The sequence below is a fragment of the Mus pahari genome, chromosome 11 (genome assembly GCF_900095145.1).
Source record: "Mus pahari chromosome 11, PAHARI_EIJ_v1.1, whole genome shotgun sequence".
Taxonomy (NCBI): Eukaryota; Metazoa; Chordata; class Mammalia; order Rodentia; family Muridae; genus Mus; species Mus pahari.
Genome location: NC_034600.1, coordinates 72521873 through 72545505, shown reverse-complemented (window position 1 = coordinate 72545505; position 23633 = coordinate 72521873). Strand labels below are relative to the sequence as shown.

At 47.3% G+C, this 23633-nt stretch overlaps 1 protein-coding gene across 1 annotated transcript in view; it reads left to right on the top strand.

The window, feature by feature from the left end:
• Trio (trio Rho guanine nucleotide exchange factor) overlaps positions 1–23633 on the top strand; it is a 299667-nt gene that overhangs the window by 146959 nt on the left and 129075 nt on the right. Inside the window, exon 11 of the mRNA XM_029543932.1 lies at positions 9502–9804. Within this exon, the coding sequence (XP_029399792.1) occupies positions 9502–9804 (303 nt within the window). The remainder of the gene's footprint in view (positions 1–9501; positions 9805–23633) is intronic.

Genomic DNA, 23633 nt, shown 5'->3' with positions numbered 1-23633 from the left:
GAACTCAGAAATCCGCCTGCCTCTGCCTCCCAAGTGCTGGGATTAAAGGCGTGTGCCACCACCGCCCAGCTTCTTGGAATTTTTGAATGACCACAGAAAGTGTGAAGACAGAAAATATTACAGCTGTGGGGTATTATATAGAAAATCAAGTAAGGCAAAGGAAAAAACAATGGGTAAAAAACAAAGCAAAAGAAGAGCAAAATTCATGCAGAAAAATTTTATAAGATATGTTATAATAATTTATCCCAAAATATTAATAATTGCAATGAATGGAAGAATTGAATATGTTAAGAAACAGATTATCTAGTTAGACAGCTTATAAACTGATCGGTCCTCTGTTTATTTTATTTCCCATACCTAAAACACAAATACTAAGAATTTTAAAGAAATATACAGGGTATCAGAAAAGGATCTACTGACCAAGCCAGCTCAGTCATCAGGGTCTCGAGGAAGGGAGGGAGGATTAAAAATGAAAAAGAGAATCAGGCAACACTATAAACATGACTCCAGCCAGTGCCGAGGTGGGTGTATTTTTTTCCAGTCTCCTTTTATGCCATTCTACTCCTATGCAAAGAGTAGGGTCATTTCTAGATCAAAGTAGTCAAGCAACAAACAAAGCGTAGACAAAGTAGTCAGGGAGCAAACAAGGTGATAAAGGAAGGCCCTGTGTCCACACGTTCACCTGGATAAGGAAGATACAAGCAATATAGTACATCCTCCGCTGTCTTCATCTCCCGCCTTGTCCTTGCCCAGTGTCAAATTCTTGTCTGAGCCTACTTTCTTGACCTAGCACAATGTAAATATTCTAACCAAAATCCTGCAAGCAACCCCAAGAGCTCTCCACACTCTACCAGGAAAATAGTAACTAAGTGTCAGAGTGGCCCTAGACATTAGACGTGAGGCATAAAGTATTAGAACCTAAGAAGGCTTCAGTTCCTAAGGGAAGGGCGGAGTGAGCTGCTTACCTGTGCAGAGAAGAGGCGGGTCTGGTCTCCGGGTCTGCAGCCCTGGGACGGGGCTCAGAAGTCTCCACATGTCCACACACTGTGGGGTCTCCTGCTTTCATTTCCCAGAAAATGCTGTGTCGCTTTATTATAACAGAATATAGAAAATGTATTCTTATCTGGCCTTCATTTTTTCATATGATAAGCTACTTCCAAAATTACTTTGGGCTGAGGAGACATTCGAATCACACGAGCAGGAACCAAAGAATCTCAGGGCACCATGGCAAGCACCCAAGCTCGAGAAGGCCAAGCTGTCGCCCAGAGCACGTGTTTCCTCATGCTCTCGGATCGGGGACCCTTCACTTCTCTTGAGCCTTTTCTAATATGCAGAAGAGTATCTGTCACTGCCGTTACCTCCTCTGCAGCCCTGTGGTTCTCTCCATTCTGCACTTGTGGCTGACCTAGCCCTGTAAACTGTGGGCTCAAGTCTAAGATATCATCAGAACTTCCGGCACAAATCTGCCTGAAGGTTTCCCAGGAAGCCAAGGTCACAGGAGCGCGTGCTGTGGATGGCTTTCCGTCCCTGGGCAGCAGAGAGGCCAGTTCTTGCTTGTTCCTTCTGCTGTCCCCCCAAATCCCAGTACTTGCTCATCTTGTACTCCTCGTCCCTGGGACTCCAGGGGTGACCAGCCATCTTACCCACAGTGAAAGTGTTCCGGTGGAAATCAGACACATGCAGAGAAGTATCAGGGATACGCTAGCTCACATTTCAGATACCTGCACCCACTGGCCCTCCTTCTAGCTTTCAAACTACCACGGACCACACTTCAGCTCTTCCACTAGATGCCGGGGAGGGGACAAGGGTTCGAGCAGCCGCGTCAGGCTCGCCTCCTCAACAGGCACGGCTGTGGCAGAGTGGCCGTGTGCAGTAGAACCTGATACCTAAGCCAGGACACAACAGTTACAGACCCGACTGTTGTGGCACAGAGAGGAAGGCCGTTGGAGGCTGGCCCCAGTCAAGAGGTCAGGCTGCAGGTCAGGAGGCCGGGCTTGAGTGAACCCGGCCTTCCAGGGCCAGAGAGCTGCACGTACGCAGCCAGCTTGTCCTCTTAGACTCTACATCAGCGTGTGGCTGCTGCTGGGTTTTTGGTTTTTTTTTGTTTGTTTGTTTGTTTTGTTTTGTTTTGTTTTCTGTCTCCCAGTTCTTATCTCTGCCTCTCCACCTGTTCTCCAGCCCATTATGTAGGTCCGGGACCCTTCAGTGATGCCAGTATCATTATCTGTAGGTCCCGGACCCTTCAGTGATGCCAGTATCATTATCTGTAGGTCCCGGACCCTTCAGTGATGCTGTCAGCTTCAGCAGCTTCCTCCCAGTGTTTCCCGTTACTCTTCTCTTGAAAAGCATCATCTGTTCTGAGATGGCAGCTAGGGAAGAGCGCTCTCCTGCTCCTGCTCTTCCCCCGGTCACCCGCTTCCATGCTTGGGTCATCTGATGCAGCTGCAAATCTCTGTGTAACAGGCATGAGTGGTCCGTACGGGGAGGACACACTGCTTGCTGCTAGGCTCACCCTCACATCTGTGCTATAACAGTGCCCTGAAGACCTAATCCTCTCAGGCCATGAACAGCAGGGCGTTTGCTCTGCCTTGGAACCCACCATAGGCAGGGTGAGAGGCTTCTCCACAGGACAAGGCACAAGGCAGGCACAGAGCCACGCCCCTGAGCCTGTGAGAAGTCATGGCTCCTACCCTGGCTTCAGTATTCAGTACAGATGTGTGTGGCAGCTGGAGTCTAGGCAGGGTCTCTGTCAAGGAAGCACACTTTGGATTTAAAGCTCTCTTCATTCAAACCTATCTTTTCCTTGTGTAGCTTGTCTTGCTTTAGCACTAGTTGGATACCAGGGGCTGCAGCTCTGTCTCAGCCCCTCATCTTTGCCTGCTTCATGGACTTTGGTATTTTAGAGGCCACTGGGCTGTTGGATACACCTTAAACTTTGAGGTAGGAGCTCTTAGTAAGTAAAATAGATTTCCAGAGGGAATACAGAGTTTTAGATGTAGAGAAGAACAAATCCCTCTTCTTTGTAAAGATGGGTTTTCTTTGCCAGATTTCTCTGTAGCATTAATTTCAAGTTGTTTTTTTAAGAGCTCCTTTTTATTAAAAGGTTTATTTTATATGTATGCATTTTGTCTGCATCTATGTCTATGCACCAAATGTACGCCTGGTGCCTGTGGAGGTCAAAAGAGGGTATTAGACCCCCTGGATATGGAGTTATAGGCAATTGTGAGCTGCCATGTAGTTGGTGGGACTCAAACTCTAGTCCACTGTGACTGACTGTCAAACCATCGCTCCAGCCCCTTAGAGATCTTAAAGTAGCAAGTTGCTTAATAAAGCATTTTTTCCCCTGAGCTTAGAGAGCTGTGGCTTGTTGAAGTAGCATAGGCAGGTTAAAGCAGGAAGCAGTGAAAGCCTATGGCTCAGTTCTCTGAAAATTAGCTAAATATAGGTTTATTCTGTAGAGCAATCCCAGTGTTCTAGGAAGGAGGAACCCTGAAAGAACTTCCCATGTTGACGTGGTGGAAGTGAGCGGTAGGCTGGCTTTTTCAGGCTCCCACCCTTGAAGTTGGCACCCAGGGCTTCAGTGTCCCTTTCAGATGCTGCTATGGCCTCCCCACGAAGCACTGGCTCAATCTTGCAGAGCCAGGAGCTTCCTTGTGACGACTGCGAAGCGGTCCTTTGTCTGTGCGGTGATTGTGAGTACTGCTTTGCTGCTGAGTGAGCCACTGTGGCTGTTGTATGCTGGGTGACACGCCCAGCTAGGGAGCATCTTCTTGTACTACTGTAATACTTAAAATCCAGCCAGGGATATATATACAGAGAAACCCTGTCTCAACTCCCTGCCCCCCCCCCAAAAAAAAAACCCAAAACTTAAAATGTGTTCCGTGTGAAGATTTTTGAAGGTGACAGGTGAAAGAGAAGATGGTCCTTGAGCAGGAGTCTTTTACTTAGTAGGAGTTTTCTGAGTCGATGTTACTAAATTTAATAAGCTGTGATCACAACAGGCAGGTGAAGCCCAGAGAAAGATAGTTTATGGCAGCTGGTTCCCGAGAGCAGCAGGGCACTGACAGACATTGGTGACTGTGACCTAGCGTCTCTCCATAGGTCCCACTCTGTGATGCTTGCCTAACTCTGCACTTCAGCTTCCTGTGTCGTGACCTGCCCCAAGGCAACGTCCTCAAGGCTTGTCTATGGATAGCTTTTCATGTGACGTGTGACCACCCTGTCTTCCTAGATAAGGGTCTGAGAGTTTGTCATGAGACGAAAGCTCTGCCCACATTTTCAGGAGAGTAGCGGGTGTCCCCGCTGTGCTCAGTGTTTTACTAGGAGGATGCTATTATATCCACGTTTGTAATACGACTTGAACTTCTCCACATATATAATAGGCTTCCGTTTGTTTTTAATAAATTTAGCTTTTAATATAAAGACATATTTTTCACATTTTTCTTTTAAAATTAACAATGGAGAGTTCAGGGCAGATTATTTTTAATGAAGCATCTCCCTCCAGGCTCAAGTTGTCAGTGCAGCGCCTGCCCACCAGTTAGTCAGGTCCTCAGACCGCAGAGAAGGAGAGAAAAGAAAGAGCAGGTCCCAGAGACTGCTTCCCCCATGTCACTTCCTGAAACTTAAGAAGATGACGATTTCTTTCTGATTGTGTTACCATCAGCCCTCAGAGAGTTGGTTAGGCTTTCTGAGTCCCTTTCTCCTAACTGTAAAGTGGTATTAATATCTCCCTTTGCCAGGTTGCTGTAAGAATACATTAAGAAGGGAGACAGGGAGGGAGAGAGGGAGGCAGGGAGGGAGGGAGGGAGGGAGGGAGGGAGGGAGGGACAGTGACAGAAGGTGTTCAGAATCCCATTCCTTGATTTAGAACATATAGATGACTGGAAATACGAGGTGCACGATGACAGTCCTTTGACATGTCAGGACCTAAAGTAGATGATGTTGCCAATATTTATCATGTGCCCATCTCAGTTTATTGAACACCCACCTACCCGGAGAAAATAATGGTTGTTTCTGGTCAAATGCTAACATACGTAAACAGTAGTTGGTACCCTAGTTGGGGTCACTATTGCTGTGTTGAAAGACCATGACCAAAGCAGTTTGGGGAGGAAAGGAGTTATTTGGCTTACATTTCCACAGCACTGTTCATCCCTGAAGGAAGTTGGGACAGGAACTCAAGCAGGGCTGGACCCTGGAGGCAGGAGCAGCTGCTGCAGAGGCCCTGGAGGGGTGGCTTGCTCTGCCTGCTTTCTTAGAGAACCCAGGAGAGTCAGCCCAGGGATAGCACTACCCACAAATGGGCTGGGTGTGTGGACCCTCCCCCTTCAATCACTAGTTAAGAGAATACCCTACAGCCAAATCTTACGGAGGCATCTTTTTTCAAAGATTTATTTATTTATTTAAATATTTATTTATTATATGTAAGTACACTGTAGCTGTCTTCAGACACTCCAGAAGAGGGCGCCAGATCTTGTTACGGATGGTTGTGAGCCACCATGTGATTGCTGGGATTTGAACTCAGGACCTTTGGAAGAACAGTCGGGTGCTCTTACCTGCTGAGCCATCTCACCAGCCCTGGAGGCATTTTCTTAATTGGCATTCCCTACTTTCTGATAACTCTAGCTTGTTCAAATTAACATAAAACTAGCCATCGTAGTTGGTATTTTGCCTTATCTCCCACATAGAATTTTTAAGGGCCTTTGTTAAGAATTTTAGATTACTCATGCCATGATTACGGCTGACTTTCCCCCTCTGTGGCATATGTCTGCATTGAGGGACAGCGGTGAGCTTGTCCCATATCTGTTGCGTTTCTCTTTCCTAGATGAACACTGATCTTTGGCGGTTTGTGCCTTTTATACAGCAGTTGGTGGTAGCCGCGGCATCTCCTGCTCTGCACTGGCCCGCTCTTCTTTTTCTCCAGTTCTGTAGAATTAAAATATCTTGGAGATTTTTTTTGTATCCATGTTTTCTTTCCTCATTGTGTTTAAACAAAACAGATGGAATAGGCATATTTAGGATTTTCAGTATTCACTTTCTATTATCTAGAAATTTGCATTTCCGTTTATTGTAAATACAGTGTCTGCCATCTTTGGAGAGACTCCTAGTGGCTGGGAGGAGGAGGAGGAGGAGGAGGAGGAGGAGGAGGACGACTCATCTTCCTCTGCACTGCTCACGTCCCAGATTATGCTGGTTACACAACAAAAGCTGTTTCTCAAGAAAGAGGAAATGCTTTCCTCTCCACGACCCGCCCTTGCTATCGTGTCCTTTAATCTCCTTGATGAGGATAAAAGGAGTGCCCCAAAGAGGGGAGCTTTCAGGCTGAGGAAAGAAGGCCTGTCCGTCCCTTCGGTCCCCCGACACCTACCAGCTTTAGGCCCCATGGCTTGGGTCCTTCAACAGCAGCCGCCCCGCTGACTGGCTTTGGCAAACCTCAGTTTGCCCCAGGGAAGTGGAAATGAATTGGTGTCCCTGTCACAGGGCTTCTGTAGGGCTTCGAGTAGCTGCTCAAAAGCCAACGTTGATAATACGGATAGTTGGGCAATGAGCATCTGAAACCTCTCACAGCCCAGTCCATGACGGAGGGACTCAGGGAGGCTCTGTTGCAAGGAAGGCCTAGCTGGGGTTTCAGATGCCAGCGCTGACATCCCTGTCTCCACCCCTCACCCCTCGCACCACACGTGGTTCTGCACTAGGGAAAACCCTTTCCTCCTCTGTGCAAGCACCATTTTCTTGGAGGGTGAGGGAGGCATGGAGTGAATGGCTATGGTTTAGTGCCTTCACAACACGCCTGCTCCTTTAGCAGCCATATTTTTTCCCAGTGTTCCTTACTGCTGCTGATGTCATAGAAAGGCTCTTGGCAAGCCGGGCGTGGCGGCGCACACCTTTAATCCCAGCACTTGGGAGGCAGAGGCAGGTGGATTTCTGAGTTCGAGGCCAGCCTGGTCTACAGAGTGAGTTCCAGGACAGCCAGGGCTACACAGAGAAACCCTGTCTCGAAAAACAAAAAAAAAAAAAAAAAAAAAGAAAGGCTCTTGGCAATCCAGTAGTGCTTTTCTATTGGGGGATACTGTCAACTCAAGAGCCACTTATCCAACAAGAGAACTAGATTACTTCGGAGCTGAGGTGACAGTCAGGGAGAAAGCAGGTTTCTTTACTTCAGAAACACATTTGCTCGCAGGGGTCTGGTTTCCAGACGGTGCACTGAGCTGGTAACCGCACTCAGTCCCCAGCCTCGCTGTTCCTGAAGCACTTGTATGGCTGAGTGTGTCTAGCCTCCCAAGTTGGAGACCACTCGTCCTCCAAATGTGTTGGATGTTGTTTAGCACTCACAGGACCATTCCTTGGGAGTTTGGCTCTTCTACTGACAAGTTTAGGAGAAGAGGCCTTTAAGAGTTGAACCTGCAGCTAGCCTCCAATGAGATTCCTCCAGTGAGACACACTTTTGACAGATTTTAGACCCCCGTCTCTGTCTGGCTTCCTGCTTTAAGATGTGATTTCTTCCCTTCCTTGTGACACTAGAGGCAAACCAGGGACCACCTAATGTTCAACTTTTGATTTACAAAACTGTGGGCTAAACCACTTCATGTATCAGGCTAGTCCCTCTCTGCTGCTTTGTGTTTTGTTTGTTTGTTTGTTTTGTTTTTCTGCTTTGTTATAGTAATGAAAATCAGTGCTGTTCCTAATAATGAATGGTACTTTGGAATCTTATATCCAGAGGTTGAAAGGGTTTAGAGGGGTAAGCTACAGAGAGCCTAGGATCTTGTAAGTGATCAGGAAACTGGTCCCAGGTATAAGGTGATTTTTCACACACATAGAATCCAGGAGTTAGAGGGTTCTGGCAGCTCCAGAGGAAGGCTCAGTTTTTCATGGTGTCAGAAGCCCTGTAGGGATTTCCCAGTGGAGCCTTAGAGGAATGGAGCCGTCTATGAAACAGGCATCAGATAGCTGGACTGTGTCATACATTCCCAGTAACTTGCTGATCTCAACGTGTGGCCCTGGACAACAGCCACATGGGTAATGACAAGCAGACCAGTCAGACTCATGTCTTAGGGACCTGGTTTTCTCATTATGTTCTGTACAAGGTGCTAGAGCTGGTTCTTGGATTTAGTACCTGCCTGTTGGACCTTTCCATTTGTCAGGCTTCTTTTGGGATAGGACTGCTGGGAGAGGACTGTTCCCCATCAAACATGGTTTTCACATGGCTAACAGTTATAAGGAATTCACCTTATAAGGAACCTCTAGGGCATCAGCTGGTCTAGTTTTGCTTTGTGAGATGCACAGGAACCTTGGGTATCAGAAACGGAGTGCTGTGGTTTGGTGTACTGTGTGTGCCCTCCCCAGAGGTCTGTGTACTGAGATAATCGCCAGCCACTGTGATGCAGTAGGAGAGGAAATGAGTCAGGCTGGTGTCCACAGCTGGGTCTTGGTTATGGCAGATGCCCCATGACTGACTCCTAGTGGCTTTGTAAGGAGAAGAGGGCTCAGGAGAAGCATGTGCAGGTTTGTCTCTTACAATGCCCCAAAGCATGTTGGCACTGCCACCAAGGCCATCAGATATAGCTCTTAGATCCTGGGCTTAGGAACCCTGGGCTGCAGTAGTCCTTCCAGAACATCTCACCGAGTCTGTGAGATTGTGATGTGGGCAACAGAAAAGATATTGATACAGAAGTCCTCTCTGTCTAATGGGAGCCTGGCTTCCCTATTCTAAGCCCCATCGCTCACTGAGCCTGTCCCCACCCCATCCCTCCCAGGGACACCTTCCCACACCTTGGGCCACCTTATACCTGTTCAGTGCACCACCTACCCTATTCGGCTCTAGGAATTTAAGGAGGAGGATGAATGAGCCAACTGACATCTCAGCAGAGCCATAGGCTGGAGTTCTGTCCTCGCTATAGGGCAGGCTGCTCTGACTACACTGAGCGCCTCCAGTTCCTCTCATCAGTAAGGCCCCTTCAGAGCAGTTGCCAGTAACAGTCACAGGCTGTAGCTTATCTGGTCATGTGAGCAGCATAGCTATGGCCACAAGTTTATCAAGAACTGAAGCAGAATGGTCTTCAGAGACCAGGACCCACGTATTTCCACACCACAGAGGCTTTCTACACTGGCTACATTGTTACAGCCACTGGGAGTCTCCTTTCCTTCCAGAGCTGTGTGCTGTGAAGCAGAGAGGGGAAAGCTCACTTACGGTGCGGTAAAAAAGCAAAACAGACCTTGGTGGTCGTGGGGCACTTCCTGACTCCACCTTAGCAAAAATTGAACAGCCTTTTGAGTCATGAGCCGTTCTGGCCAGTGCTTAACAGTTTGCTTGGGGTCAGAAAGGGGTACTGATGGGAATGTATGCACCTCCTGAATCCATTGCTCCTTACCGTATATTGTCTGCCCAGTGTAGTAAATGATCAGCAACACTGCTGATAAGTTCTTGGTTGCTGTGGATTGTGGGTCCCGCGCTGGCTGGTTTGTTGAATGCTCACCTTCTGTTTCTCTGGGTATCCTCCTATGCAGAACACGTACACAAACGCAGATAAACTGCTAGAAGCAGCGGAGCAGCTGGCTCAGACTGGGGAATGTGACCCCGAAGAGATTTATCAGGCTGCCCATCAGCTTGAAGACCGGATACAAGATTTTGTTCGGCGAGTTGAACAACGGAAGATCCTGCTGGACATGTCTGTGTCATTTCACACGCACGTAAAAGAGGTAAGGCATCATACAATGACAAAATGTAGTCGGCTTGACAGGGTCTTTGGACTTGTTGGAAAGAATCTGAATGTGCTCATAATGAGAGACATTGGCCAGAAGGTGGCAGGATAGGAGATAGAACCCATTAGTACCAAATGCATCAGGCCTGGAAGATATCTTCCTGCCTTCTGCTTCTGCAACTGGCTGTCCTTGTCACATGAGTACATGTGTGCCTTTGTTGGGGTGATCCATAGTCGGGGGACAGGGGAGACTTGTGGGTCAGTAGATGAGCAGGAGAAACAAGAAGCGGAACAAGATTTTTTTCAGCCTTAGATAGGAACAGTACTCCGTTATCAGGTCCTGCTTGTTGTGGGCAGCGCCTGTTCATGGGGTGAAACATGGTGGCCCTCTGGTCTTAGCAGACTATTCCACCTACTCCTTAAAGTTCTATTACATTGTAGCAAGTTTAAATATACCATAGGTAACATGGTACAGGTGCTAATGTCCTGTATGTGCCTGTGGTAATGTCCTTATCTCAAGAGACAAATGTAATCAGGAATGTGAGAAATAGGTAGATACCAAGTATACCGAGAATGACACACATCGTCCACATATATAGCACAAATAATATAGATCATATATCATATACATAATATATATATGATCATATATTTGTATATATATATATTGATATATAATAATAAGATTTTACCCTACTTAGTAGATATCATAAAATTGCATTAGAGAAATTACTATGTTACATTTTATTTTTGTTTTTGGAAATAGTTTTGCCGTGGTAGCCCTGAATTCCCTATGTAATGCAGGCTGGCTGTAAACGGGCAGGACTTCTGCCTTTGCCTTTTGAGTGTTTGGATTATATGATGGCATTACTATGCCCGGTTTATTTTGTTTCAAGTGGGGTTTTTTTAAGTTTAATTTTAGGTGACTAAGAAAAAAAATAGCTCCACAAAGTACCTTCACAAATTGCTGTGACACGCTGCAACATGCCTCTCTATACATGGGAGTTTTGAAGAGGTGCTTTAATCTGGGCTTAAGTACACAAAAACTCATGGCAATAGAAGGAGGAGGATCTGGAAAGATAAAATCATTGGGAGAAATTGGGGAGAGGCAAGTCTGGCTTGCTTTGTTTAAAAAGGCATCCAGAGTCTATTACCCATAGGTAAAACACCTTCGGTATGGTTCAGGGACCTTGGGCGGTTTGTTCACAGCATGGTTGTCTACAAGTTCGATATTTTAACTCCAGGGCAGTGATGTTCCTTTCCTTTGAAACCCTGTGCATCTGTTAAGTGGTAGAGGGAACTGTCGGCAAATCACAGAGACCCTGGTGTCTGTGGCTCTTCTGGTCTGGTCTGGTGGTGGTTGGCACTCAGATCTTTCTGCAGAAAGGCCAGGACTTCATGGTTCTGAGATAGACATCAGAGTAGAAAACCCAACACAGGTACACAGGCAGCATCCTCCCACACTCTCAGTTACACCGAAGACTAAGACAGACTTGGAAATACCTATAGTCCATCTTTCTCAGGAAACAAGTTCAATCGGTATTTCTCCAGGCGGTTTTTAGTGTGGATGTGTGATCAGACTGGACGGAGCTCTGTGCTCGCCTGGTGTTGAGCCCGAGCCACCCCTGCTTCCCAGCTTAGCTTGTTCCACAACCTGCCCTTGTCACAGCACGTCAAACTTGTTTTCCTGAGCTACCAGCCTGAGGAGATTGTCTCCCGCTCTGGACCCATAGGTTCCATCCGTCGCATGTAGAGCCTCACCTTTGGGGCTGTATTCTCCCTCCTCGGCAGGGCTCCAACCCTTGATGGATGCAGTATCCCCAGATCTATGGCTCTGTCCTCCCCGCTGGGTCTTGCTCCCTCCCAGGCCCTGGCCACGGCTAACTGCTATTCTTGACATTTTCTGGAGCTCTCTACACACACCCATGACAGCACTGGTCATGTCGCCTTAGGATCCCGTGTTCCTATGTTATCTGATTTGTCTTAGTTACTCCTTTATATACTACACAGTTCACATCAAAGCTGAGAGAGCAACAGGATCAGAGGTGACCAGGTATGACGGCCAGCCCGGAGCCTTTAGCAGGCTGGATGGCACGCATCCAGCGAGTTCCCTATGAACACGCCGCGTGCTGATTGATGATGCTTTGAGTCTTAGGTGCCATGGGAGAAGTGGGGAGGGTGCTAGTCACAGGAAATCGACAGCAACTTGGGAGAGTAGTGGGACTCCTTCCTGTAGTACATAGTGTGGTGGCTGCCTGTACTGTATTCCTGGGAATATTCTTCAGTGGCTTTTAGCAGTGCTAGGAGCAGGGTTAGTGTCCTTGAGACAGAGTCTTTGTGTGAGGCAGTCTTCGTGCCACACTTTTCACCACGAAGACACATCAGGACAGCCGAGAGGAAAGCGTTTTGCACAGGATGTTTAAATTTGTTGCCTTTTTTTTTTTTTAAATTAACATCAGTATCACTTTGAAGGGAAAATAATATAAAAGCATTTAGTAGCTGGCCTTGCAGAATCTGTATTGTCACTAGGTTTGCAAACTATTTTGCAATAGAAACACCTTCATATTTGACTGGTTTTCATTCTGACTTTTAGTGTCCTTGGGACTCCAGGCTAAGAAGGTGGGAAAAGGTGGTCACTTCATCATCTAGGTGAAGTGACTTTCTCCCAGGCTGGAGAAGGCTCAGTGGCCCATTCTTCCCTATTTATAGATGATGACATCACAGTAGGCATAATTATCTCAGTCGCTTCCTCTGAGATGCTTATACCTAAGGTGACCCAGGATAAAGGGATATCTGGTGGCCAGTGGGGAACACGTAGCAGGACCCATAGGTGCTAGGTGGCTTACAAGGAACCTAGGGACAGTGTCCTTTAGGCTTGTCACAAGCCAGGCTCTTCTCCTCCCAGTGTTTGGGCTTCATGTTAGCTCCAGACTCTCCCTCAGAAGATTCATCCCTTCCTGAGTAACCTTACTGTGCCTACAGTGTCCTTCTGTATGGTGTGCCTCCTCCCCATGAGGGGATAGTTATTAGATTTATTCAAGGAGAAAGGTTGCTTTCAGTTGGGTTTATGATCACTGATCATGGATCAATCTCATTGGCATTTAGATGAACTTCAGTGAATTGAAAATGAAAGTAAAAATTAAGACAAAGACCAAAAAGATGGAAACACATTAAATTAACAAGTATTTGCATGACATCGTCAGAAAACGGTGGGTTGCTAGCAGAGTGCACAAGGCAGTTCTTTTAGACATTTACCTTGAAAAATAACTAAGAAACATGTCTTGTCATAGGCAAGGTCATAGAACATTGTGGAAGTCACCTGACAAGGCCCCTGACACAGAAGGTACCCTCACCATGCACAGAATTTCCCATGGTAAATTTTTATTCTCCTCAGTGTGGACGTCCCTCTTTCCTGCATGGTCAGTCATTGGCTATGATATGGTCCCATACCAACTCACTCTGGAAGGTCCCTGGTCAAGAAGGCAACTTACTCATGGTCAGCTCAGCTATCTGTGGTAGGCCCACGAGAAGAGGCTTGGTAGCTAGCTCTCTGGTCAGCAACCTAAGATTCTGGCCCACAACCTCCAGATCATGGTCGCTCTACCTCAGGAGTCTGTTCATCTCTCTTTTCTGTTAGTGTTGAAGTGTGGCTTCTCTATCTTTTGCTTTATGCGTGAACTGAATGGAGCAAGAGCATTAAAGCACTCTATGGCCTTAGACTGTCCCACCCCAGAGAAGGCACAGGGTGACACGTGGCCCTGGAATAGAGAAAAGGACGTATTTTCACAGACATACTTTACACCTTCATGCTGGATCCAGCAGCCACAGTGTCCCCCTTAAAGCCAGATTTATAGACATTCCAGGACACTTCCTCTCAGTGTCACCATGAGATGCCCCGCCCCTTTCAGAAGAACACTGCCAGGCTTGGGCTTCCCTGCCAATCCTTCTCTCAGCCCGCTGTTCCCTTTCCTCAGTGTTCTGAAGAAGATAACGGGATGCTTACTGTCCTAACATGCGTGTGGGTTTTGTTTGAGGAGGCTCTGAGCCTTCTGCATCCTTTCCTGTCAGCCTTCTTACCTCTCCTACCACGTCTGACATTTATGCACACATTCGCGCTGATGATCATTCTGACTTCCTTTCCTACTGAATGGACTTCTCCAATGTTTGCTTGGTCATTGGCTCGCTCTTTTACCCAATCATAGTGAAATGCATCCTGGGCCCGCTCTGCTGTGTGAGGAGCCACAGTAGCATCCACAGCTGCTCCAGCAGGCTTCCGACCTTGGTGTTGCTAGATAGTTTAAGGTCCGGTTTCTTTGTGTCCCCACTACTTAGCCTGTCCCAGGCTTAGATACTTCATCCAAAGTCGAGAAGCAATATACCTCTGCCACCTGACCTTAGTCTTACTGCCTTGAATGGTATTTTTGTTTCTGGATCCAGTGAACATATAATCCATTCCAGCCATTTCTATGCACTCCGAGTCATTCTCTGGAGTAGTCCTGGCTTAATTGCTAACTGCTTTGACATTCATGGTTCATTTGAGGCAACTGGGTGCCAACTGGGTGGGTTGCGACCAGTTTGTTCCTGGGGCTGATTCAGTGACCCAGCACTAGCTTCTGTTCTCAGAGTCCTTGGTCCTCAGTGAAACAGGCTGCTGCCACCCTGCCTGGGTCAAGCAAAGAGAGACCTGGCTGTGCTCCTGCAAACTTGACTGTGAGCTGGACACATGTTTGTTTTTGAGCAGTGCCCGGGAAAAGAGAACCTTTCATTTTATTCAGAAGGCAGAGTAAAGGCCCAGCAGCCACCTGGAGACACCTTTGTCTCAGAGTGCTCAGGGTGCCAGTCTGACTTCATTTCCATTCCTAGCAAGTGACTCTCATGGAGCCAGGCCTCAGCTCTCCTGAGGGAGCAGCAGGGAGAGGAGCCCAAGCTGAGGGAAAAGGAATGTCCCTGGCTTCTTCCCGCACAGAGGAATTCTCCAAGCTGCTACCACCCTCAGGCCTGACCAAGCCCACCCAGGAGCCTTGGAATTGCGCCCAGCGCTTGTCCATGCCGCCATTGTGGAAGGCCACAGTTCCCTCCTCTCCTTGGGTAGCCAGGGAATCTGCCATGGCTCTGGCAGTTTCCTGTCAGTGCGCAGGGTATACTGCATGAAGCAGCTGTCCTGCAGCGGACTCACCTGGTGGTTGGTCGTTCTGGGGCAGAGCCTGTTTGCTGCCCTACTTCCCGCAAGGGCTCTCCCACCCAGGCCTGGTTGCTGTGGGAGCATTCTGTAGGCCACACCCTGTAAATGACAACTGTTTGTCTATCCAGGCTCACCACATGTACATGTCTGTGTGTGTACCCACACTTGCTTCATCATATGTACAGGTTTGTGTAACCACCAGTATCCACACAGAGTCAGTCTGTCATCAGAATTGTCTGTCTCTCATTCTTGTGCTGGAACATAGTCTGCTCCTGTTCCTGCAGAAGCAGGAGGCCTGAATGCTTCAAGCTTCCCGGTGCTACTCGAATCCTTCTTAGAGCTGTCTCCAACCTCAACAGTAACCAACATCGTACATCCCTATTATTTCTGGTATTTCAGAAATGCTAGATAAATGGAATCATGGATGTTTGTAGTTGTGCTTTCAACCTAATTAATCCTAGAGAGCCATTTACTTCCTTACACGTATCAACACACTTCTTCCCCATTTACTGCTGGGGAGCATTTCACAGCATGAATATGTCAAACTTACACCATTAACCCATTAAAGACCATTTGTGTTGTTTCCAGTTGGGGGCTGTTAGAACAGGGAAACAATGAGGAGTCATGTGCAGGTTTCAGCAATAATGAGAGTTCTAATTATAACACCGAGAGCCCATTCTGATGGAAACAGTCCTTCATGGGCCATTCATATTTGTAGGAATCATTTGTACATATGACCAAATACTTCTGATTCCAGCAAAATAAATGTTCTGTTTATCTATTGGATTTTTTTTCACTTAGTAAGCACGACAAAGACATTTGTGTTGACAAGTGCAGAAGGAGTGTGAGGTACGACTCAGAAGGGAAGAGTTTTGTTCAGAGCAATTCATGGAAGTGTGTGTGTGGGGGGTGGTCTTGAGCATGCACTTGAGGTCTAGTGTGCACACACAAGGATACACTAGTGCAGTTGCCCATGGAGGACAGACGGGGTGTTGTATCCCCTGTAGCTGGAGTTACAGTTGCAAGCCACCCAACACAGATGCTGGGAACTGAATTGGGGTACTTGGGAAGTGTAGTCTGTGTTCCTAACCTCCGAAACAGCTCTCCAGCCCCGAAACATTTTTCCCCTGAAGAATAATTTAAAACTATGACTTAAAAATCAAGAAATTTGTCATTTTAAAGTACAGCACCAACAAAGAAAAACTGTAGGGTCCATAGAGTTGTTTTAGCGGGTAAATGTGCATGTTACAAATACTGCTGACCAGAGTCTATCTCTGTCCCAGAACTCAGGTGACACAGCAGAGAATGGATTCCTGTAAGTTCCCTCTGTTCTCCCCATATACACAGGGGTGCACATGCAAGGAATGAATGAATGAATGAATGAATGAATGAATGAATGAATGAATGTAAAGAATAAAAGTAGGCCTGTAGAAGTTAGAAACTATTATAGAAAACTATAGTCAACTCTAATATGCTGAATGCATAGTAGTCACTAAGTTATCTGACCACTGTAATGTCTTTACTTACAGCTTAATGTTGTAGTGAAGATTTAGGTGTGTGACTTTACACTGACTCCATTTGTATTAAAAAGTCATTGAAGGGTCACCTTTCACTAGACAGCTGCCCCTAGCTCCTTCCTCAGTTCTTGGTATTACAGCCTGGTTAATTCCATATGACAAGTGCGGGACTTTAATGCACCATCAGGAACGGAGGAATATACATAGGTAATCTTACTACACTTTATCTTAAAGGGATCCTCTTGGTCTCCTGCTAATTTTATGAATCATGCAGGGTGTTGGCTCACTCAGAGAGAAATGAGATGTTCTGTGTGTACCTCTGACACATACATTCTGTTTGCTAACTGCGCTTCGCATCAGCAGAGAGGTAGAACAGGGGATCGATCGCCAGCAGCGTGTTAGGTGGGGTTTCCCAGGACAGCCATAGCACCGCACAGGTTAGGCTTGTAGTCTGGTTTTGTTATTGCTCCGTTGTTTTCTCTTCCCTTTTTGAAACATAAAACTTCGAAGCGGTTTGGGGAAGGAGCAGGCTTTCTGCCCGGGGCTCCTGATCCTCGCAGCAGAAACGTCACTGTGTGATGCCCTTAGCACCTGCTTTAGGCTGGGCTTTTCCTTCCGTGTGGCTGGGATGTGTGGAAGCCAAGATGAGGAAGAGGAGATATTATGAGAAGACCGAGACTTCAGCAAGCTGGAGACTCGGTTCCCAGACATGATGAGTTTCTCAGGACTGCAGGAGGGGACTAGGAGCTGACCACATTGGTTCTGTTGGCTAACTGTGGTTGGGCAGACACCTGAGGAGTAGCGGCAGTACTAGTAGTAGTAGTTGTTATAGTTGTTGTTGTTGTAATAGTTGTAGTAATTGTTGTTGCTGCTGCTGTTGTTGCTGTTGTTGCTATTGTATTTTAAGTAGAGTCTTGATATATAGTCCTGGCAGGCCAGGTACTCAGCAAGTGTCCCAGGATGGCCTGAATGATCTCATCCTTCTCACTCTGTATCCTGAGTGCTAAGATGCATATGTGTCCCACAATTCCTCGATAACATTGGAAATATTTTTAAAAAGCAGAATTTTGTGTATTTATTCAGGCTGATGTTAGTCCTAGGCAGAGATCTAGAGAATAAAAGGCCAGGTGAAGGTCTCGAGATTTGCAGGCTATGAAATCAGTTGAGGGTCCTGGTCTCATGTGGAAGATGGCAGGAAGAAGAAAGTCCAGAGCTGTCTTTGCTGCATCAGCCTTGCTGAAGGATGTGCTGATAGGAGCGGACGACCACTCATGCCAAATGCTCTGGGCCCAGAGGGCAGCATGGCTCCGTCACATGCTGTCACCTTCCATAGGAGATTTCCCAGTCAGATCTTTGAATTGCCATTTAACCTGTTACGAACCTTCATGTCTGTATGAGGCATCTTGGAAACATGAACTCAGGCATCCTTTAACTCACTGTGTTGGGAACCTCTTTATCTTTCTTTGAGGACAGACTTAGTGCCACAACAGAAACCTCTGCATTGACAGTTTTATTAGATAAAACTGAGATGATGCTTTTGTATAAAACTATAAATGAGAACATTTGAATGTCACATAGGTGGCAGTACTGTATGTTTAATAAAGAAAGGAGCTGTGTTTCTGGTTGTCCACAGGGCTGTGCCCAGAATAACTCGTTTAGCTGTAGTCCAGGGAACAATCAGACTGTGAAGGAAGCCAGCATCTGGATGCCGTTTGAGTCACGCAGACCTGCTGTTCAGTTCTCTAGCCCACTGCAGAAAGTCCAACACGTTCAGGAGAGAGCTGCTACCAGAGAACTCCAGGTCCTCTTCCATGTCCGCAGAGCTTGAGGGATGAAAGACTAGGGGAATGGTAGATGGGTTGTAGACGTGTGGACAGGTCGTAGAAGTGTGGTCACAACTTCCAGACTGGAGGATTTTTTTCCTGGCAGAGAGGAATTAAATTACACTTTGACACACTGTAAATTGTTTCAGGATGACTGTCTTAGTCAGGGTTTCTATTCCTGCACAAACATCATGACCAAGAAGCAAGTTGGGGAGGAAAGGGTTTATTTGGCTTACATTTCCATACTGCTGTTGATCACCAAAGGATGCAGGACTGGAACTCAAGCAGGTCAGAAAGCAGGAGCTGATGCAGAGACCATGGAGGGATGTTCTTTTCTGGCTTGCGTCCCCTGGCTTGCTCAGCCTGCTCTCTTATAGAATCCAAGACTACCAGCCCAGAGATGGTCCCACCCACAAGGGGCCTCTCCCCCTTGATCACTAATTGAGGAAATGCCCCACAGCTGGATCTCATGGGGGCATTTCCCCAACTAAAGCTCCTGTTCTGTGATAACTCCAGCTGTGTCAAGTTGACACAAAATTAGCCAGTACAATGACATTAGTCATTTTCAAAATTTATTTACATCAAACAGTGCCCCCCTCCCCTACCACCCCAGCACACTTGCAGCAGACAGTAGGCATTTTTAAAATGACCTGGATGGAGAAACCCCTGTGTTTATAGCAGCCATGCTGCTGAGGAGAGATTATTTGACTTGTCAGGGGTATTGTAGAATAGAAAGAAAGGTGAAAAATTCCAAGTGTCAGGCTCTTTCTTGGGATAATGTGGCATGCACAGTGTCCAGATCACTGGAGTCTCTTGGATCACATGGTTGGTCCTACAGTCCCCTGGCTGTCAGTCACATTGCATCTCATGTCCCCGGCTGCTCATCATTGCCTTTAGCCTCATCTCACCTGTCCACAGTGTGCAGCCCTCAGAGCCCACACATTGCTCCCTCTCACACGTGTACCTGCCGTGATGCCTCTGTGTGTTTCTTCCTCGTACCAACACTTGACACCTGCAGCAGTGACACCAATCTTAGTTCTCTGTTCTGCCTCTACCCCATACGTGCCGTCTGATGTCTTCTCAGCACACCACACAAGGACAGGTGCTCCTTAACCCCTACATCTCAGGCAGGGCAGTCGCTCAGTGTATGACAGTGCCTGCTGCTCCTGCGTGAGAAGCCCTGCTCAGTCCCCAACACTCCAGCGAAAATCCCAGTTCGTAGGCAGGGATGGGGGAGGGTCCCTGGGGCATGCTGGCCGCCAGCGTGGCTCCAGGCTAAGAGAGAAACCCTGCTACAGGGGAATAAGGTGGAAAGTGGTGGAACAGGCATCTCAAGTCTTCCGGGTTTGCACACACACAGGGGCATGCTCACCCATCACCCATACACAAGTGCACAGAGAGGAGGAGACACACACTACATTTCCTACATCAAGACAGCAGGCATGTGTGCTCAGTCTACCATTGGTCACTTCTGGCAGAGGAGTTTCCTGTAGGTGGTGGGAACGGTTCCCTTTTCAGCTTGTCCCTAGCGCCTGAACTAGAATCACGTGCTGTGTGCAGAGTGGTTGCCCTACTGCATTGGCACCTGCAGGCTGCCATTGAAACCACTCGAGTGCTTCTGCTCAGAACTTGCAGCAGCAGCAGCAGCAGCTCTGGGGAGCTGTGCCTGGTACTTCTCACTCTGCCTCTGCATCTGCGAGGGCAGGGATACAGGTCTCAGTGGCAGTAGCTTCTGTGTGTAGAGCCCTGGCCTTAAGCTAGTATGCCCATCCATGTACCTAGCTCACTTTCTCAAACTAGCTTCGTGGTCTGTGAAGGCTTAGTCGGTAAAGTTCCCCCATTTCGTAGTTAGAACTACAGGTAAAGAACACAAGGACTTTGCCAAGGGTAAGGCCTCTCAGGTTGTGTGCATGGAGACCTTCCTCATCCGTCTCCATGGTGACACTGATGACAGCCTGCATGACCTCCCCTGCAGGGCTCTGATTGCTCCTGAGTCTCTTCCACGTCTCAGGACTCCCTTAGTTGCCTACAGCCCAGTCCTTTCCAGAACCACCAGCTCATACAGAAATTCCCTCCTCAAATGATGAAGAGAGGACCCTCTTCTTGAGATGAGATGATTCAGGGCCTTTCCACTAGGAAAGCGTAGGGCCAAGGCCAATGGGTGAGGAACTGGCGTCAGGATCGTTCCTGGTGCCGGGGAGAGACGGGAGCCTTGCACATCTTTGTCCCAGAGCTTTTCTCCACAAGACCATCTTTCTCTTTGTTTCTTGGTCCATGGCCATGCCTCTGGATGCATACAGTCCAGTTGTGGGCAGTTTTCTGTAGAAACCCCCCCCCCACACACACACACACACACACACACATCTTCAGAACTTCCATACTAGACTGAAGGCTCGGCTATGCCTTTTAAGGCCTCTAGGGGGCAGTGTTGCCTACGCCTGTGTCTTTGACAGCGCTATGGTTCTTAAAAAAACAAACCAGGTTGCAGTGAATTTGCATGGAACATATCTCCTCTTGCTGTTGCACTGTAGATTATCAGTTTGCAGAGAAGTGCATTATTTTTTTATCCTTGGGAAACTTTGACTTTGGACTTTCACAAATATCCTAGAGAACTAAAATGTCTTTGTTCGGAGGCACTTTAGGTATTGTGTGTTATGTCATTTTAAAGTCCTAAAAATAGACTTTTTATAACTCAGACTGCAGTAAGATATACATCAGTCCATCCTCAGTTGGTGTCACAAAGGGCCTTTCTCTAAGACGCTTCTTCAAGTCAAGTAAGAGTATTTCAGGCCTTTGACATCATGTTTTTTATATATAGCCTCAGCCCCTATTTCCTTGGCATCTGCGCCATCCCAGAGTCACTTCCTGCAATCTTCTGAGTGTCTTTATCTCTGTGGACTTCACTGGCAGGCCAGGTGGGGGAGCACATAGCACCAGTGTGTGGAGTCAGAATGTCCAGGATGTGGAGGGGAAATGCCTCTCTCTCTCTCTCTCTCTCTCTCTCTCTCTCTCTCTCTCTCTCTCTCTCTCTCTCTGTGTGTGTGTGTGTGTGTGTGTGAATGTGTGTGAATGTGTGTGTGTGAGAGAGAGAAAGAGCGCTCTGCTGTGTGGAAGGGCAAAACTTGACCCCTAAATATTCCTGGAACTTCCCCTAGAATTCAGAGGAAGCAACTTCTATAGAATCCAACAGATTCCCCTTACACCCTTTCCTCGACCTATAGCATCTTACGCTATTTTAGGGTAAAAGGGCTTCAATGTTAAGTTTGGCATACTAAGTGACTAGTTTAGGATAATTGAGGAGCCTAGGTACATTTTGAAAGGTACTTATAAAAATATGTAAAAGTTTATGAGTTGTCTTATCATGAGATTTTCTTAGCAGGAAAGGCAGCAACAATGACTGATTAATTTATTCTCTGTGTATATAATCTCGCTGACTCTGTTAGGCAGCCCTGAATTGCCGTTCACATTAGCCCATGTCCTGTAGGTGAAACTGAGTGATAGACCAGGTAAGGGAAAGCCAGCACTTCTGCCCAGCAAGGTCTCATCTAGTTTGACCTCAGGCAGGCTGTCATAGAGGACTTGGTCATCACAGCAGGCTAAATGCTTGGCCTCTTCAGTAGCCTAGTGCAATCTACTTTGCTAAGGGGCTGCTTATTGCCTGGAGCAGTAGATGCTTTCTGTTTCTTTGAGAAGACTCTGGTCTATTCAGTTAAGTTGATACTGTGTTAATTACAGAGTGCTATTAGCTTGTGGAGCACACCTGCCCACACAGATGTTCCACTGCATCTTCCTTCACTTGTTGTCTTGCTAACTCCTCCATGAGCACTGAGAGTCCTTAGATACCATCCTGCCAAGCTGCATCATAGAGAAATTAGCTGATGTGTGTGTGGCCCACAGAGCCATGCTTTGCTAAAGAGGCTCTCCAGCCCAGGTGGCCTTACTCCAAACCTTAAGTCAGTGGACTTCCCTAAGCTAGCATCTGCCTTCCACCAGACCAGTGGTGGTGCAAGGGTCGTTGGGTGGCCATACACAGAACTCGCCCACTTGGTTCCAATGACATATAAACTTGATCATGGCACTACCATAGCCCTCTGCCCTCCCAAGATAGGTATTTATTAACAATGTGTTTCTCTACATCTGTACCGGACAGCAGTACCACGGCAGTACCGCCCGAATCACACATCAGCACTCCAGTGCGCAGTAGTACCACAGTGGTACAGCTCTACTCTGGTGCAGTTGCAACCCCTCTAGAGCACTGTACAGTGGTATCTAGAATTACAGCTCAATACAACCTATGGCAGCTAAGTATGGTTTCCACGGGGAATCTCAGATTCAGCTGAGAGAGCTTCAGGATTGTGATGCTCTTGTCCTTTTATCATCTGTAAGTGCAGCCGCTGTGCTGACAAGCAGGGAGTGAATGCAGAAACAAAGGCGCGCACAGGTGAGATCCTTACTGGCCGTAGAACTCCAAGGATGGTGCAGGGCATCGGGAAGGGTCAGTCATGTTCCTTCACCCGGGGTCCTTTCCCCTTGATCTACAGGATGAATCAAGCAATCTTTCTCTAAGACTGTGTAAGGAAAGTTCTTGTTGTATGAAACTTGACAGTTTGCACAAAGACAGACCATGCAAGAACAATTAACGGATATTTAATATCTTTAGTAAAATTTACTTGTAGCACCATGGGTAACTTGGCTAAGAAATAAAAACTTTATCAGCACTTTTCTTGTTTAAAATGGCCTACCAGATTCAAAACATCTATTGTAACAGGAAGAACATATTTTATATATGTGGTACTTGCCAGCCAATGAGCAGGCACAGAGTTGATGTTTTAAGCTCTTCTGTTTTGGAAAATATAGACATAGAATTCAGGTTCCAAATCTCAGTTGGGAGGAGCCAAGACCCACTGTGAACAGCACACTGTCTTCCCATAGTGGGGTGAACACGCTGCGAGACAGGCGGCTGGCTCTGGATACAGGCATCTCAGGAGCACCCGTCCCCTCACACAGATGTGGTGGAGAACAATTTAACCTCAAGGGACTGAAGCACTGGTGTCTGACTGGTGGTTTAATGGTGAAGTGCCGTACCTCTGCTGAGACCAAGGCAGGAGTCAGGTCTCTGAGCGAGTGCCTCTGTGCTCCCTGAGGGATGTTCCTATTGTCCGAGTGACTTGGTGTTTCCATGGCGCTCCGACCGAGCCTCTGTAGAAAGGCAGCCCTTCTCTTCCCTTTCCTTTCTCTCCCTGGAGACAGCCTCTTCCGCCAGCCGCCTGTTTATTTTTGCCCCACACTGCAGTGGATTGTTGCTCTCTCTCTGCATGTATCCCACTAGGTGCTGGACTCTCCAGGACTCTCTCTCTCCGCTTCCCTCCCCCTTCTTCCTTCTCTCTCTCTCTCTCTCTCTCTCTCTCTCTCTCTC